General features: G+C 42.8%; 1 protein-coding gene across 1 annotated transcript in view; it reads left to right on the plus strand.

Annotated features, from left to right (window-relative positions):
* The window catches only part of PTPN4 (protein tyrosine phosphatase non-receptor type 4), a 215,620-nt gene that overhangs the window by 174,820 nt on the left and 23,754 nt on the right, over positions 1-17,046 (plus strand). The window contains exons 20-24 of the mRNA XM_081095457.1: positions 744-900; positions 6,671-6,837; positions 8,290-8,380; positions 8,467-8,528; positions 15,878-16,024. Coding sequence (XP_080951583.1) covers positions 744-900; positions 6,671-6,837; positions 8,290-8,380; positions 8,467-8,528; positions 15,878-16,024 — 624 coding nt within the window. The remainder of the gene's footprint in view (positions 1-743; positions 901-6,670; positions 6,838-8,289; positions 8,381-8,466; positions 8,529-15,877; positions 16,025-17,046) is intronic.

Below are 17,046 nucleotides of genomic sequence, written 5' to 3' on the forward strand. Positions count from 1 at the left end.
TCACTAAATCCCCTTCTCTGTATATCTAGTCTCTGAGATGGTGGTCTGTGAGGTCCAAAAGGTTGGCGACCACTGTCTTAAACAGTAGCAGTGTATATTTCCACCATCAGCTGTTTTTTATCCATTTTTATGTGGGTTTATTGTTGGGAGATGAGGCAGCACAAGTATACACTTTGCTGTCTCTGCAGGAACTGAGTAACAGGTGCCCAGCGACAGATCACCAGCAGACATTGAAGGAAGTGATGTGTTGGGTCATTGGTCGTGATATGTCTATTATTTATGTAGAGAGTTTTGGACTACAATCTAGCAGCAAAGATTGTATTTTATGTGATTATTTACAATTAATACATTCACAGTGGAAACTGAAATTTGCACCTTGTTGAGAGATAGGTGTTACTTGACTAAACTGTGGTAACAGAAATTTGTACGTATCTGGATAGTGCAAAGTGAGGCCTGACTGTGCCTAGGCATTCCAGATAACTAGTCTTATCTGTATGGCTATGCATGTAATAAGGCATCAGGGGAAAAATTGTTGAATGAAAATAGAAAAAAGTATAGTATCTTCATGGGAAAGCTAGATTTCTGTTTGGTTTGTTTTTTTGTTTTTTTGAGTAGATGAATGAATGGATAGATGTTTTTCTATATGTAGTTTTAGTTCTATAGAGTCTATAAAAATAAATTTTTGTGCTTTACTTTTTGAAAGCCATGTACAAATCTGAAACCTTATTTGCATTACGTTGCAGGCTGACCTCTGTGTCCCTCGATTGAATGAAGGGGACCAAGTTGTACTGATCAATGGTCGGGACATTGCAGAACATACCCATGACCAGGTTGTCCTGTTTATTAAAGCTAGCTGTGAGAGACATTCTGGGGAACTTGTACTTCTAGTCCGACCTAATGGTAAGTAGTCTACGTAGCACTGGATAGTTTTCATAATTATTAGTGTTTCCTACTGGAATAGCAGCCAGAGTAGGCTTTGAAACCTAAACCTGTCTTGTCATGTCAGTTTCCTGCTCAAAGTATAGTGGCTTCCATTCTTCACACTTGGAGTAAAATGTAAGTTCTTGACCTCCTTGCCTACCACTCAGCCTTGCTCACTCTGTTCTGTGCTGGCTTTCCTGCTATTCCTTCTGCCTACATTTTGTATGATTTTCCTGATTTTGTATGACTTATACTCTCACTTCCTTCAGGTTTCCTGTCACGTGTGATCCTCAGAAAGTCCTTCCCTTCTGACTACCATAGCTAAAATGGCCTCCTTCTTCTCCCACTTGCTCTAGTAATAGTAATAGATAATCAATAAATAATTGTTGAATGAATTAGTAAATTTTGAACTCTGTTCCACTTTTAGAAAACTCTGTAACAAGCTACAGTTAAAGCATTTTTTTAAGCCTGTCCGTGTTTTTAGTAGAGAATGCCTAGTAGCCTAATCATTTCATCTCCTGCTCTGGACAGCTGATGTGCTAATTCAGAGTCAGAGTCCCAGGGTTGGAGAAGCCCTAATGCTGTAAGCTCTGGCTCCTTTACTGACTGCTTGAGTTCCTCAGTAGCGATCTCAAGAATGTCTTACCGGTGCAGAGCACTCAGTAGCTCATGAAGTAGTTCATCCCCCCCTTTGAATAGCTTGAACTATTAATTTGAACTAAAATCCATATTCCTTCAGTCCTGTTGTTCCTAAATCTATCACTTTGTATTATGCAGAATAAATTTAATCCCTCTTCCTTCAGTTTTTGGCAATAGATGATTTTACCAGAAACCCTCTCCCTTTCCTCCAGTTCACTAACCCCAGATCCTTCAGTGAGTGTTCATATGGCATTGTTTCAAGTTCCCTCCACACTATATCAATCTCCTCTGGAAAAAATTCTTGTATGCCTATATCCCCAGCATTAGACATAGTCTTCTGGTTTTATTCTGAACAGTTTACTATTAATCATAGTCTTAGCCATAAGAGTAACTATTGGTTAATGCTATATTACCAGTTGTTGAATATATACCTGTAGTATATATTCAAGTAAAATGTAATTAGAACTCTACCTATTCCCACACCACACCCAACCCTGTAAAAATTGCAAGAAAAAAATACAAAACTCATTTTGCCTGTTGTGTACAAATAGGCATTTTCATTCCATCTTTTCTACTTTGTTTTTCTGCTTTCATGTCTCTCTTCTCTGCGTCCATCGCGGCTAGAGAGCAGTCCAGTTCCTGAGTAGGGGCGGCTGGGGACTGAGAAAATGAAAGAAAGAGACAGACACAGAGATGGAAGAAAAAAGCTGGGGCCAGGTGGGACCATTGTCCTCTGATGATGAGACAGGGACAAGGGACCCCAAGCCAATACAGCAAAAAAACAGGAAGTTTTACTAAAAGTCAAGACAAAGGAGATTATGCACATTCTTGGGTGGACCCAAGTCGTATTCATTCCTGGTACTTGGCTGGATTTAAATAACAAAACCTACCCCCTGGCACCTGGACTGAAGGTCAAGCTGACAACACTCCTGCCTTTTGGCAAAGGATGTTTTCAGGACATGGCTTTGCCCAACTGGATTCAGCTGACAATAATTAAAGAAATGCCCATGTGCCTTCCCAGGTGCTCTCCACATTCATGATCTGGAATTTGCATTCTAGGAAAATTTGCAGGACTCCAACACAACATTCTATTTTGATTTTTCAAGGAAGTCATTTAGATCTGATATTTAGGTGATTCATTATTAGGCATTTTCTGTTAAGTAAGCAACTTAAATTTTATACTAAGACTAGAGGCCCAGTGCACAAAAATTTGTGCACTGGCGGGGGTTGGGGCTGTCCCTCAGCCCCACTTGTGCCCTCTCACAGTCTGGGACCCCTCAGGAGATAACAACCTGCTGGCTTAGGCCCACTCCCGGGTGGCAGAGGTCAGGCCCAGTCCCTAGGTGCTTGCCCCGCAGCTCCTGGTCGGGCTCAGAGCAGGGCCGATTGGGGAGTTGGGGCGCCGCCCCCTGTCATGCACAGAGCAGGGTGGATCAGGAGGTTGCGATGCCACTCTCAGTCACGCTCAGGGTAGGGCCGATTGGGGGGTTGGGGCGCCGCCCCCTGTCACACTCAAGGCAGCGTCGATGGGGAGGTTGGGGCGCTGCCCCCTGTCACCCACAGAGCAGGGCCAATCGGGGTTGGGGCACTCCCCCCTGTCACACTCAGGGCAGGGCCTATGGGGAGGTTGTGGCTGCACCCCGTCACACACAGAGCAGGGCCCATGGGGGAGCTCCCCCCTGTCACACTCAGGGCAAGGCCAATGGGGGGGTTGGGGCGCCGCACCCTGTCACACACAGAGCAGGGCCGATCAGGGGGTTGGGGAGCTCCCCCGTATCAGGCACAGATCAGGGGGTTGGGGCGCCTTCCCCTTTCATGAACAGAGCAGAGCGGATAGGGAGGTTGTGGCCCTGCCCCCTCTCACCCACAGAGCCACAGGGCGATCGGGGTTTGGGTGCTGCCCTCTGTCACGCTCCTCCAGGGGCCAGGAGGCCTCATGGCTCCCCTGACCCCGGTGCTGGGAGGCCTCACTGCTCCACTTGACACAGGGGCAGTGAGGCCTCACTGCTCAGCTGATCCCAGTGCTAAAAGGCCTCGCTGCTCCGCTGATCCCGGATTCGGGAGGCCTTGTGGCTCCGCTGATCCCAGGCCGGGAGGCCTCGCGGCTCTGCTGATCCCGGTGCTGGGAGGCATATTACCCTTTTACTATATAGGATAGAGGCCTGGTGCACGGGTGGGGGCCGGCTGGTTTGCCCTAAAGGGTGTCCTGGATCAGGGTGGGGGTCCCGCTTGGGTGCCTGGCCAACCTGGGTGAGGGGATGATGGCTGTTTGCAGCTGGTCACACCCCCTTCAGGGTGGGGGTCCTGCTTGAGTGCTGGCCAGCCTGGATTAGGGGATGATGGCTGTTTGCAGCTGGTCACTCCCCCTTCAGGGTGGGGGTCCCCACTGGCGTGCCTGGCCATCCTGGGTGAGGGGCTCAGGGCTGTTTTCAGACTGGCGGGTGACTGAAGCTCCTCCCAACCTCTCCTTTTTTCCTTTTTTTTTAATTCTGGGATTTATTTACGTTCTTTGGCTGTCACTGGAGCTGAGAGCCGGCTTTAACTCAGACCTCAGCTGCTGAAAGCAGGTTTCTGGACTTTGTTTACCTTCTGTATTTGAAACTTTGCTGCGACTCCAGCTCTGAAATCCTGGCTGACTGAAAGCAGGTTTCTGGGGTTTTGTTTAGCTTCTGTATTTGTAACAATGTTTCTTACAGTGCAAGCTCAGAGCCCAGCAGCGGCAGGCGGGGACGTTGGCTTTCTCCGTCACTGGAGCAAGCAAGCCTCCCTGTTCACTTCAGCTGGCTGGCTACTGGCCGCCATCTTGGTTGGCAGTTAATTTGCATATCTCCCTGATTAGCCAATGGGAAGGGTAGCGAAGTTATGGCTAATTACCATGTTTCTCTTTTATTAGATAGGATAACATCCTCTCTGTTTTTTTCTGTTGATAACAGATATTAAAGAACATAATAATAATAGTTTTTAAATGTTTTCGATGCACCTGAACTCTTGTATATTTTCATTTAATCTTTACAACTATCCAGTGACATATGTGACATCCCATTTTATAGTTGAGGACATTTTGACACCTAGACATTCAGTTTCTGCTCACAAATTTATGACTAGTACGGACCCAAATATAAACAAAAGTCCATATAATGGAAAAGTCTTAGCTTTTTTGCAGTTCAAATCACCTCATTTATACTTTAAATCAGGAGAGGAACCCACCTAGGTCTTGACAAAACATCTTTCTATTATTATTTAATGTCAAAATCTGGGCAAGACCTGTATTCACTTTCAGGGTCTACCTTGTCCTTTTTTTTACTTAAAATAACAAACAGCAGGTCATCGAATAATGTTTCATTTAACATCGGATATAACATTGATGAGATAAAGAAAAAGATCCCTGGCCAGATCACTGTGTGAAGTTTCCACATTCTCCCCATGTCTTCCCGGGTATTCTCTGCTGACTCGGGTTCCTCTCACATCCCAAAGATACGCACGTAAGGTGAATTAACGTTTCTACCTTGTCCTAGTCTGAGCGAGTATGAATGTGTGTGAGTGGCCCTGTGATGGAAGGGCATCCTGTCTAGGTGCCCTGAACTGCCAGGTGAGGTTCTAGCCACCTGCGATCCTGAACTAAAATAAGCAGGTTGGAAAATAATTATTTTACCTGTTTTTATTAATTTTTATTAAATTTGTGAATAGCTCACATTTATTTCAATATTTAATATTAGAAGTAGTATCAACAATGTCAAGTGAAGACTTACTACATAATCAAAATTTAAAATTATGTTTGCCAAAAATATCAGAAAAAGAGTTTCTCTTTTTCTGGTATTTTCCCCTTTAAATCTTATTTCTTCTTAGACAATATGCATTCATTCCTTTTTGCTTTTTTGTTCTTCATTTCCAAAATTTATTCTTCCCAAAAGTACATTCATATCTGAGCAGGAACCAAAACTCTTAGTCAAGGATATAAGAGACCCCTAGCTTGACTCCATTCTTTAGAGGGCTGTTTTCTGTCTCTCCTTCAGCCTTGCCTCCCACCACCACCACCACCGTGGGGTCAGGATTTTGTAGGAGCAAGGGGACATGCCAGGGCATCACCTGTGACTTCCCCATCCTTCCTAAACCACTATTTTCAACTTTCAATTCTCTGTCCAAATAGCTCTGATTCTGTGTGCCCGTTTTCCCCAAATCCATTCTCCCAAGGTGGCTCACATGATGTGTGTAGACTTAGGGGCATGGCTGCTAGTAAGATGCAGCAATTTGCAGAGAGTTGTAAACAAGCTTACATATGGATTGGGATGTTCATGGGAATGTTCATATTCTCCCATGTTAAATAATGTTATCTGAGGGCAAGAAAAGAAAGAGGGTGTACTACAGACCAGGGTCTAGGGCAGGGGTGGGCAAACTTTTTGACTCGAGGGCCACAATGGGTTCTTAAACTGGACCGGAGGGCCGGAACAAAAGCATGGATGGAGTGTTCGTGTGAACTAATATAAATTCAAAGTAAACATCATTACATAAAAGGGTACAATCTTTTTTTTTTTAGTTTTATTCATTTCAAACAGGCCAGATCCTCCCCGCAGGCCGTGGTTTGCCCACGGCTGGTCTAGGGTCTGTCTCTCCTCACACTGCCTTGGCCATGAATTCTGGCCTAGGTTCTCATTTGAAATGCAGACTCCCAGGTTGTTTTGTAAATATGTCAAGGAGAGGATAAAACATGTTTTGTTTAGAACTCTGTTTCCTTCATAACCATTCGTATCTAGACATATAGTATATAGGCTTCTATTTGTACTCTTGCCTTATGTCCCACAATAGGGCAGGTCTCTTCAGAGCTGCTTCTTGGCAGCTCCTCTTTTTCTTAATGTCTCTTCAAGTTATGGAGATTTTCAGCAATTACAGCCAAGAACTGTTCTTTTCCTCTAAGGTGCAGCAAACTTCTTCGTCTCCACAGTCACCGTTTGCCCCTACACCATGACATCAGACTCAGATCTGATGAATTATGAATAAATAAATTATTTTTCCTGACACATAATTAAAGAATAAATCTGGTAAATTCTTTTCCCAATTCATTAAGTTCTTCATGTGTCTTTATTAAAATTTTTATTTTATTTTTTTGTCTTAGCTGTCTATGATGTAGTGGAAGAAAAGCTAGAAACTGAGCCAGACTTCCAGTACATTCCTGAAAAAGCTCCACTAGATAGCGTCCATCAGGATGATCATTCCCTGCGAGAGTCAATGATCCAGCTAGCTGAGGGGCTTATCACGGGAACAGTCCTGACACAATTTGATGTAAGTAATATTGTATGGTTTCTTTTTTTTATTTTTTAGATTTTTCAAATTTTGATATTTAAAGAGAGAATTGGGAAGGAGAGAGAGAGAAATATCCATTCCCGATGGATCAAGCCTGCAACCTGAGCATGTGCCCTGACAGGGAATTGAACCAGCAACCTTTCAGTGCACAGGGCTACACCCGACCAACTGAGACACACCAGCCAGGGCAATATTGCATGATTTCTTTTTTCTTTTTCTTTTAATTGATTTCAGAGAGAAAGGGAGAGGGAGAGAGAGATAGAAACACCAATGATGAGAGAGAATCATTGATTGGCTGCCTCCTGCACTCCCCCTACTGGGGATCGAGCCCGCAATCCAGGCATGTGCCCTTGACCGGAGTAGAACTTGGGACCCTTCAGTCCGCAGGCCAATGCTCAATCCACTGAGCCAAACCAGCTAGGGCTGTATGATTTCTTAACTGCCTTATCTATCAGTTATAATTTACAAACTAAAATGGCATTCTGAGAAATATTTGAGAATAGTTCTAAAATACAAAGTTTTAAAAATTGCTCCCCAAACAGTAGCTATTGTTACATAAATAGATGTCTGCTTAAAAGAGAAAAATAGATTTTTATGCATATGTCATCAAACTACATTTTTTTCTGTAACTAAATAACTGTTTTTGTGAAAGTTGGCAGATGAAGGTAGGCAATTGCAGACTTAAAAATCCTAAGTTAAAGGAAAATAACTTGAACCTTGTAATATTTCATTTTTGTCAGTGTAGTTAGCCATCATTAGTATTTGTGCTCTGAAGTATATGTTGCAGGTAACTGACTAAAACATTTGTGACTAAAAAAATTTAAGGTCTGTCAGTTTTGCTTGTTTCTTTAAGTTCTGGGTTCATATACTTATGGAGAAAATACACATTAGATAAGCTTCTTTTATTTACTTCTACAAAGTAAATAAAAGCTAAATGTTTTCTGCAGATTTTCTGTTCAAAACTTCAGGTACTTTTTGCTGTAAGAAAAATTATCTTCGTTTATTTTGCCACTCTCTAAATCAGTGGTTCTCAGCCTTCCTAATGCTGCGACCCTTTAATACAGTTCCTCATGTTGTGGTGACCCCCAAGCATAAAATTATTTTCGTTGCTACGTCATAACTGTAATTTTGCTACTGTTATGAATCGTAATGTAAATATCTGGGATGCTATATGTGTTTTCCGATGGTCGCGACCCACAGGTTGAGAACCACTACTAAATTATGATATACAATTCATATCAGAATTTGGACAGAATTTAGCTTTGCAAATCTGGTTTACTATCCTATCAGCCTAAGGTACATCATTGTATAGATGAGGTATTCTAAGGAAAAAAAAAACTTGTTTCATAGCATAGGAACAAGTCAGAAAAACAAAATGATAACTTTTGATGGCTTGCTGATCTCGTACCTTTTTGTTTTGTTTTGTTTTAGCAACTATATCGGAAAAAACCTGGAATGACAATGTCTTGTGCCAAATTACCTCAGAATATTTCCAAAAATAGATACAGAGATATTTCGCCTTGTAAGTATCTATGATTTCTGTATGTTAGGCTTTAATCTTTTTAACATAACTTTACTAAAAAAAATTTTCTTTTGAAATTTTTTCAGATGATGCTACACGGGTCATTTTAAAGGGTAATGAAGATTATATCAATGCAAATTATATAAATGTAAGTTTATTTTTATTATATCATTGGTATAAGAAGGGCCACTATAAACTGAGATTTATTACTTTTTGTTAAAAGCCTAACCTGGGCCGAAACCGGTTTGGCTCAGTGGATAGAGCATCGGCCTGCAGACTGAAAGGTCCCGGGTTCGATTCCAGTCAAGGGCATGTACCTGGGTTGCGGGCACATCCCCAGTGGGAGATGTGCAGGAGGCAGCTGATCGATGTTTCTCTCTCATCGATGTTTCTAGCTCTCTCTCTCTCTTCCTCTCTGTAAAAAATCAATAAAATATATTTTAAAAAAAAAAAGCCTAACCTGGAGAGAATATTAAAACTTTTACATATTTTAAAGTATTATAAAATTAATGTTAAAAATAGTTTGATACTGGCATATTAATATATACATAGAAGAGTGAAATGGAATAATCTAGTCTAGAAATAGGCTGAAATAAAGACTAGAATTTGTTTACGGTAGAGATAGCCTTTTAAATTATTTAACACATTGTATGTGGGAAACGTATTTATACGTTTTACGTTGACTGGTAGTAGAGCTGCGCCAGACACGTATTAATACGTTTTTTATAGACTAGCGGTAGAACATGGGTAACATATAAATACGTAAACTAAAGTTATCGTAATTTTACTGAACGTTGCCATTTGCACAAAAAATTAGCAAAAATGGCCCACGCCACCTGTTAGCACGCAATAAAACTACCCGCAAACAATTTAAGATAAAACTGATGATCTAGTAAATGAATTAGGTCTGTCTGGAATATACCATGGTAAGGAGGTCTCCTCCCACCCCCATGGGGCAAAAAGAGGATTACTATTTTTACTTTGTATTACAGAAAATTTTAAACATACATAAGTAGAGAAAAAGTAAAATGAACCTCTTATACATATGACTCAGCTTCAACAATTACCAACTAATGGCCAACCTTGTTTCATCTATCCCCCCACCGTGCCCCCACACATCCACATTGTTTTGGAACAAATCCACACATCATATAATTGATCTATAAACACTTTACACATTCTTGAGGCCAGCATACATTTTAGGTGTATCAAATATAAATGTATGAAATGGACATGAAAATACTTTGAGGAATATGTGAGAATTGTTTAAAATCTCAGAAGGGAGAAGGCTTTTCTAAGCTTAGGTACATGTCTGAGCTATAACAAAAGATTGATGAGTTGGGCAATGTATAAATTTTAATTTGGGGGATGCTTTGAAAAGTACTAAAATGAAATGACAAACTGAATTTTTTAAATAGTATAAAGGGCTTACTTCATCAATATATAAAGAGCTCTATAAGTCTCCGCCACCGCCGCTACACTCACCAGCCGTGAGCCTGGCTTGTGGCTGAGCAGCACTCCCCCTGTGGCAGCACACTGACCACCAGGAGGCAGCTCCTGCATTGAGCGTCTGCTCCCTGGTGGTCAGTGTGTGTCATACTGACCAGTTGTTCCGCAGTTTGGTTGATTTGCATATTAGCCTTTTATTATATAGGATGACCAATCTTGTTCCATCTAAACCAGGGGTGGGCAAACTTTTTGACTCGAGGGCCACAATGGGTTCTTAAACTGGACTGGAGGGCCGGAACAAAAGCATGGATGGAGTGTTTGTGTGAACTAATATAAATTCAAAGTAAACATCATTACATAAAAGGGTACGGTCTTTTTTTTTTTTTTTTAGTTTTATTCATTTAAACGGGCCGGATCCGGCCCGCGGGCCATAGTTTGCCCACGGCTGATCTAAACACTACCCCCCCCACCCCCCGATTTATTTAAATCAAATATATCACTTTTTGTAAATACAATCAATTCTTGTTATTTGTGATAGTCTATAAAGTCTTCATTAACCCTGAATTAGCAAATACTGAATCCTTGCTGCAAGGGAAAAATATATGGTATGGGTCCCATGAGCCTCTATTTGCAACATTTTTGTCAGTTAATCAGTACATAACCTTGCTTCTGTTTAAAGATACCTTATTTAATACACATTGTTGATTAATTAACATTGAACTCACACCCAACAGCACTATAACTCATGCCTGAAAGAAGCTTATCTAATGTGTATTTTCTCCATAAGGCATTTCATGGCCTCTTTACACTTAGAACAGTAGGCAGCACTTTAGCACTTGGGGACTGTTTTAAACAGTGAAATCGCTAACAACAAGCACAGAAATTTTAAAACATAGCACTACATAGACTGTAAAAAGGGCAGTTGTTTAAGTATGAGAGCAGAAGCAAGAAGGCAGAACAGCATCTTAACAACACTAACAGGAAATGTACACTTTGGGTGGCTCAGATTTTTTACCTCTTTGGACATGTCTATAAATAACCATGAAAGCTCTACAAGCACTTTGGGATTACAAATAAATTTTAGCAAGCAGGCAAACTTTCAAATACAGAATCTGTGAATAGTGATGATTAACTATTTTAGTATGTATCTCTGGGGACCTTTTTTATTTTTATTTTTTTTAACAAAACCATAATACCATTATAACACTTTAAAAAATAATACTAACAGTTAAATAAAAATACACTTTTCTTAAAAAGAAAAATGCAAATCAAAACTGCAAAGAATTACCAGTTTTTACTTATTAGACTGAAATGTCGGAAAGTTTGATAATACTATATATAAGTCTATATCCTTTATCTGAAAACTTGAGATCAAAGATGCTTCAGAATTTAGAAATTTTTTGGACTTCTTTAAGGTTATTAAGTGCATAGATCATATATTATATAGGTAACAACCTTAGCAGGCTATAATGAGTATATTATATTCAACATGCCTACTATAGATATTTCCACTAACAGTCTTAGATGAGATCAACTCAGATGTTCCTGTCAAATGAGTTCAGGTTAGGTCAGGTGTACCAAAAGAAAAAGACAGATTTACACTTTTTATTAAGGACATTATCAGGAAACAATGATTTCTCATACATTATGGTAAAAGTATAAATATGTGCAATCTCTTTGGAGAGCAATTTGGTACTCTCTGACAAAATTCTAAATGCACATATACTTTGATTCAGCATTGTCATTTCTTCCTATTGCCCACACAAATAGGTTTCTTGTAATGTGCCCCAAAATTTTAGGTTTGCAAAAGTATTCAGTGCAGTTTTGTTTATGATAGCAAAAAGATTAGCAGCAACTTAAATATCTGTTAAATAAAGTATGATATATTTATACAGTAGAGCCACTAAAAAGAATGAAATTTTTTTACTAATCTGACATGATCTCAAAGATAAAGTAGAAAAAAGAAAATGGCCCTGGCCAGTTTGTGCTGAGGGTTAGAGCATTGGCCCTCAGACCGAAAGGGCTTGGGTTCGATGACCGGTCAAGGGCATGTACCTTGGTTTCAGGTTTGATTCCCCAGCCCTGGTCAGGAGGCAACCAGTTGATGTATCTCTCTCACATCATTGTTTCTTTCTCTCTCTCTCTCTCTCTCTCTCTCTCTCTCTCTCTCTCTCTCTTCCTCTCTCTTTCTTTCCCTCCCTCTCTCCCTCCTTCCTCCCTTTTACTCTCTCTCAAAATCAATGGAAAAAATATCTTCAGGTGAGGATTAAAAAAAAAGAAGAAACAAAATGCAGAACAACATTATGTACTTACATTTTACAGAAAAAAAAAAGAAAAATCGTTTTGATGTTCACTTGTGTGTTGTATGTAGAATATCTCTGAAAGGATATATTAGCAACTAAAAAATAGGATTGCTCTCCTGGACATAAACTGGAGGCTGGGATGAAAGGGAAATTTCTTTCTCTTTTCACCCTTTGGTATTCTTCCAATTGCCATGTGCATATGCCACCTTTTCTTTTTCTAAATTGAATCTCAAAATGTAGTAGGATGATGACTTATCTTACCCAAATATGATCTTAACCTCTTTCTAAAAATAATAATGAATTTAAAATATTTTTTAATATCCTTTTATGTTATCCTATCTAATAAAAGAGAAACATGGTAATTGGCGTACAACCGCTACCCTTCCCATTGGCTAATCAGGGCGATATGCAAATTAACTGCCAGCCAAGATGGCGTCCGGCAGCCAGGCACCTTGAAACTAACATGAGGCTTGCTTGCTTCAGTGACGGAGGAAACCAACGTTCCCCGCCTGCCTTGCCGGCCTCTGAGCCTGCAGTTTGAAACATTGTAACAAATATAGAAGCTAAACAAAACCCCAGAAACCTGCTTTCAGCCCGCCGGGATCTCAGAGCTGGAGTTATACATTGTTTCGATTATAGAACCGAAACAAACCAGATACCTGCTTTCAGCAGCGGAGGCCTAAGAGCTGGAGCCTCAGAGCTAAAGCTGGCCCAGAAAAAAAAAAAAGAAAGAAAAAAACGAGCGGTTGGGCGCTTCCGTCACCCGCCAGCCTGAAAACAGCTCTCAGCCCCTCACCCAGACTAGCCAGGCACCCCAGTGGGGACCCCCACCCTGAAGGGTGTGTGACCAGCTGCAAACAGCCATCATCCCCTCACCCAGGCTGGCCAGGCACCCCAGTGGGGACCCCCACCCTGATCCAGGACACCCTTCAGGGCAAACCAGCCGGCCCCCACCCGTGCACCAGGCCTCTATCCTATATAGTAAAAGGGTAATATGCCTCCCAGCACCGGGATCAGCGGAGCCGCAAGGCCTCCCGGCACCGGGATCAGCGTGACGGGGCAGCGCTCAAACCCCCTGATCTCCCTGCGGCTCTGTGTGTGACGGGGTGGGGCACAACCTCCCTATCAGCCCTGCTCTGTTCGTGACAGGGGAAGGCGCCCCAACCCCCTGATCAGCCCTGCTCTGTGTCTGATAGGGGGGAGCTCCCCAAACCCCTGATCGCCCTGCGGCTCTGTGTGTGACAGGGTGCAGCGCCCCAACCCCCTGATCAGCCCTGCTCTGTGTGTGACAGGATGCGGCGCCCCAAACCCCCCTTCCCCGCACGGGCCCTGCTCTGTGTGTGACTGGGTAGAACCATAACCTCCCCATCGGCTCTGCCCTGAGTGTGACAGTGGCGGAGCCCCAACCCCATGATCAGCCCTGCACTGTGGGTGATAGAGGGCAACACCCCAACCGCCCCCCACGGGCCCTGCTCTGTGTGTGACAGGGTAGAGCCATAACCTCCCCATCGGCCCTGCCCTGAGTGTGACAGGGTGCGGCAACCCCCTGATCCACCCTGCTCTGTGTGTGACAGGGGGCAATGCCCCAACTCCCCTATCGGCCCTACTCTGTGAGTGATGGGGGAGCTCCCTACCCCCCTGATCAACCCTGCTCTGTGCATGACAGGGTGCGGAGCCCCAACCCCCCTGATGGGCCCTGCTCTGTGAGTGACAGGGGGCAGCGCCCCAACCCCCTGATTGGCCCTGCTCTGTGCATGACGCGGTGGCGCCACAACCTCCCCATCGACCCTGCCTTGAGTGTGACGGGGCAGTGCCCCAACCCCCCAATCAGCCCTACCCTGAGCGTGACTGAGGGTGGCATCGCAACCTCCCGATCCGCCCTGCTCTGTGCATGATAGGGGCGGCGCCCCAACTCCCCAATCGGCCCTGCTCTGAGCCCGACCAGGGGCTGCACCTAGGGATTGGGCCTGCCCTCTGCCACCCGGGGGCAGGCCTAAGCCAGCAGGTCGTTATCTCCCAAGGGGTCCCAGGCTGCGAGAGGGCACAGTCTGGGCTGAGGGAGCCTCTTTTCCCCCCGAGTGCACAAATTTTTGTGCACTGGGCCTCTAGTCTATATATAAAAGGCTAATATGCTAATTGTCCATCTGACCGGTTGCTATGACACACATTGACCACCAGGGGGCAGATACTCAATGCAGGAGCTGCAGTGACATGCACTGGCCATTTACAGAGAAATAACACCTCGGACCTGGTGCCCATAAAGCAACACTCGGCTTCCCCAAAGTGGGACACAGGCCCTGCCACCATCCAGGAGCGACAGCCCACCAAATCACAGCCAACGCTGCCAAGACCCCATGGTGCAAAGTGCGGCCCACAGCCCAGCCGAGCCTGGAAACGGTAGCTGTGGGCGCTGGCTAATGACGTCACATAACAATGCATGGCTTCCTCTCCCTAGTGACTAATCTCCTTGTTGGTTCTTCAGCCCAGGAACACGACTTTGCTTTTTAGCCAGGTGGAAACATTTTTCACTTTAACCAAATATCTGTTCTCATTTGATCCTCACAGAAGTCCTGGAGTAGGTAGATAGGAGACTTGGTGGAATCCTGTTTTCTTTTCATTAGCCAGGAAACAAGATTTAGAAAGCTTAGAAACTTGACCCAACTGAAAAAAAGTAAGAAATGGTGGACCTTGAAAATGACTTCAGGTTTTCTCACTGTGCAGAATATAGTCAATCACTGCTGCAGTTAAATATTTCACCCTTTGTTCCCCCTGCATGATGTATAATAATAATCTGCTTCGTGTTGATATTTACTGCTGTGTTGCTGACAATTACCTGAAAGAGAAGTTGGGGGTGCTTCACTGGGCTGGAAAAAGTTTAGCTAAGTCAGAAAGCAGGTCTAATTAAGCAAATTTATCTATATATATAAAGCTCTCGTTAGCGCCAATTGCATGCGTGTGTTTCCATCTGTCATTGTCAATTGTGAATTTGGTTGACACTTCTATTATAGAGAAAGAGTGAATAGCGATATTAAAATATTCTAATTAATTTCCTTTCCGTGTGCACGAATTTGTGCACTGGGCCTCTGGTATATTTTATAAAATCTAAACTAAATTGGCAGAACTTTTGCTCCTCACAAATTTTACCAGTAAGTGTTTAGAGACAAAGTCTCTGCCTCTGAAACTGGGTTCTCTGTAAAATTTCTCTTAAAACCATAATACTGCTTTGAAAAATACTTGGATTTCTGTTTCTATTGTTTGTTTCTATATATATAGGCTGTTGCCAAGAAATTTCTTCTACAGGTAAAATAAGAAAGTATTGATAAAGATTTGTTGTGCTTACCAGCTGGAATGGCTCATCCTGTGCACCGAAAGATTGCCAGCTCAATTCCTGGTCAAGGCATATACCCAGGTTCTGGGTTCCATCTTCGGTCAGGGCACACAAGGCAGCCAATTGATGTTTCTCTCTCTCTCTCTCTCTCTCTCCCCCTCTCTCCCCTTCTCTACATGTCTCCCCCCCCCCCACCTCTCCTTCTCTCCTTCCCTCCCTTTGTCCCTTCCTCTCTCTAAGCATGTCCTCAGGTGAAGATTTAAAAAAAAATTTTTTATTTAAAGATTTGTTGTACTGACTTTGTAGTTTATTAGAATTAGTTGCATTCAATTATTTCATGGATGATTTTCATATGCTTGATAATAGTAAAAAGTACTAATATAATCGATTTTTATTTTCATGTCTTTTTCTTTTAAGATGGAAATTCCTTCTTCTAGCATTATAAATCAGTACATTGCTTGCCAAGGGCCGTTACCACACACTTGTACAGATTTTTGGCAGATGACTTGGGAACAAGGCTCCTCCATGGTTGTAATGTTGACCACACAAGTTGAACGTGGCAGAGTAAGTTGTACTTGAATCTCACACATTGCTTGGGCCTTCTTCACATTACATTGCATATACTTATAGTCAAAATGTTCACATTGATTTAGTCTTTTTCATAACCTTTACACCCATAGAGGGCAGAAAGTAGATTAGTGCTTGTCTAAGTCTGGAGTTGGGTTTAGAGGAGTGGGATAGAGATGAATGAATGCACATTGGTTACTAATGGGTATGGGATTTCTCTTGGAAGTGATGAAGTGATTGTGGTGATGGTTGCACAGCTCTGTGAATATATTAAAATCTAGTGGCCCATTGCACGAAGATTCACGCAATCGGCCTTCCTACCCCTGGCTGCCAGCACCGGTTTTTCTCCGGCACCCGGGATCCAGGCCCTTGGTCCAGCCGCAGCAGCGAGGCTTGACTTCTCCACTCCGGCTGCTCCCAGCTCCTCCCTTTTTTTTTCACTCCTTGAGTGGAGCCCAGGCCCCCAGCCCCTCCTTGAGCAGAGCCCAGGGCCAGCGGGAAGCTTGGCTTTCTCTGTCGCCAGGAGCAACTCAAGCCTTCTGCTCACTCCAGCTCTGTGGCCGCCGCCATCTTCAGTCATCTTCAGTCTTCGCTCTGTGTCTGTGTATGCAAATTAACCACCATCTTTGTTGGGTTAATTTGCATAGTCACTCTGATTGGCTGGTGGGTGTAGCGGAGTGGTGGTTAATTTACATGTTCCTCTTTTATTAGTGTAGATAATTGAATTGTGTACTTTTAAAAAAAATTTCAATTACTGTTGGTGTACAGTATTATATTAGATGCAGGTGATTAGACATTTTATATAACTTATGAAGTGATCAACTGGATAAATCTATGACCCATCTGACACCACGCATAGTTATTACAGTACTGTTGACTGTATTCTTATGCTCTACTTTACGTTCCTATGACTATTCTGTAACTACCAATTTCTACTTCTTAATCCCTTCACTTTTTTTACCCATTCCTCCAAGCCCCCTTGCATCTGGCAACCATCAAAATGTTCTCTATATCTATGA

The sequence above is a fragment of the Myotis nattereri genome, assembly GCF_964212035.1.
Source record: "Myotis nattereri genome assembly, chromosome: 7".
Classification (NCBI taxonomy): Eukaryota; Metazoa; Chordata; class Mammalia; order Chiroptera; family Vespertilionidae; genus Myotis; species Myotis nattereri.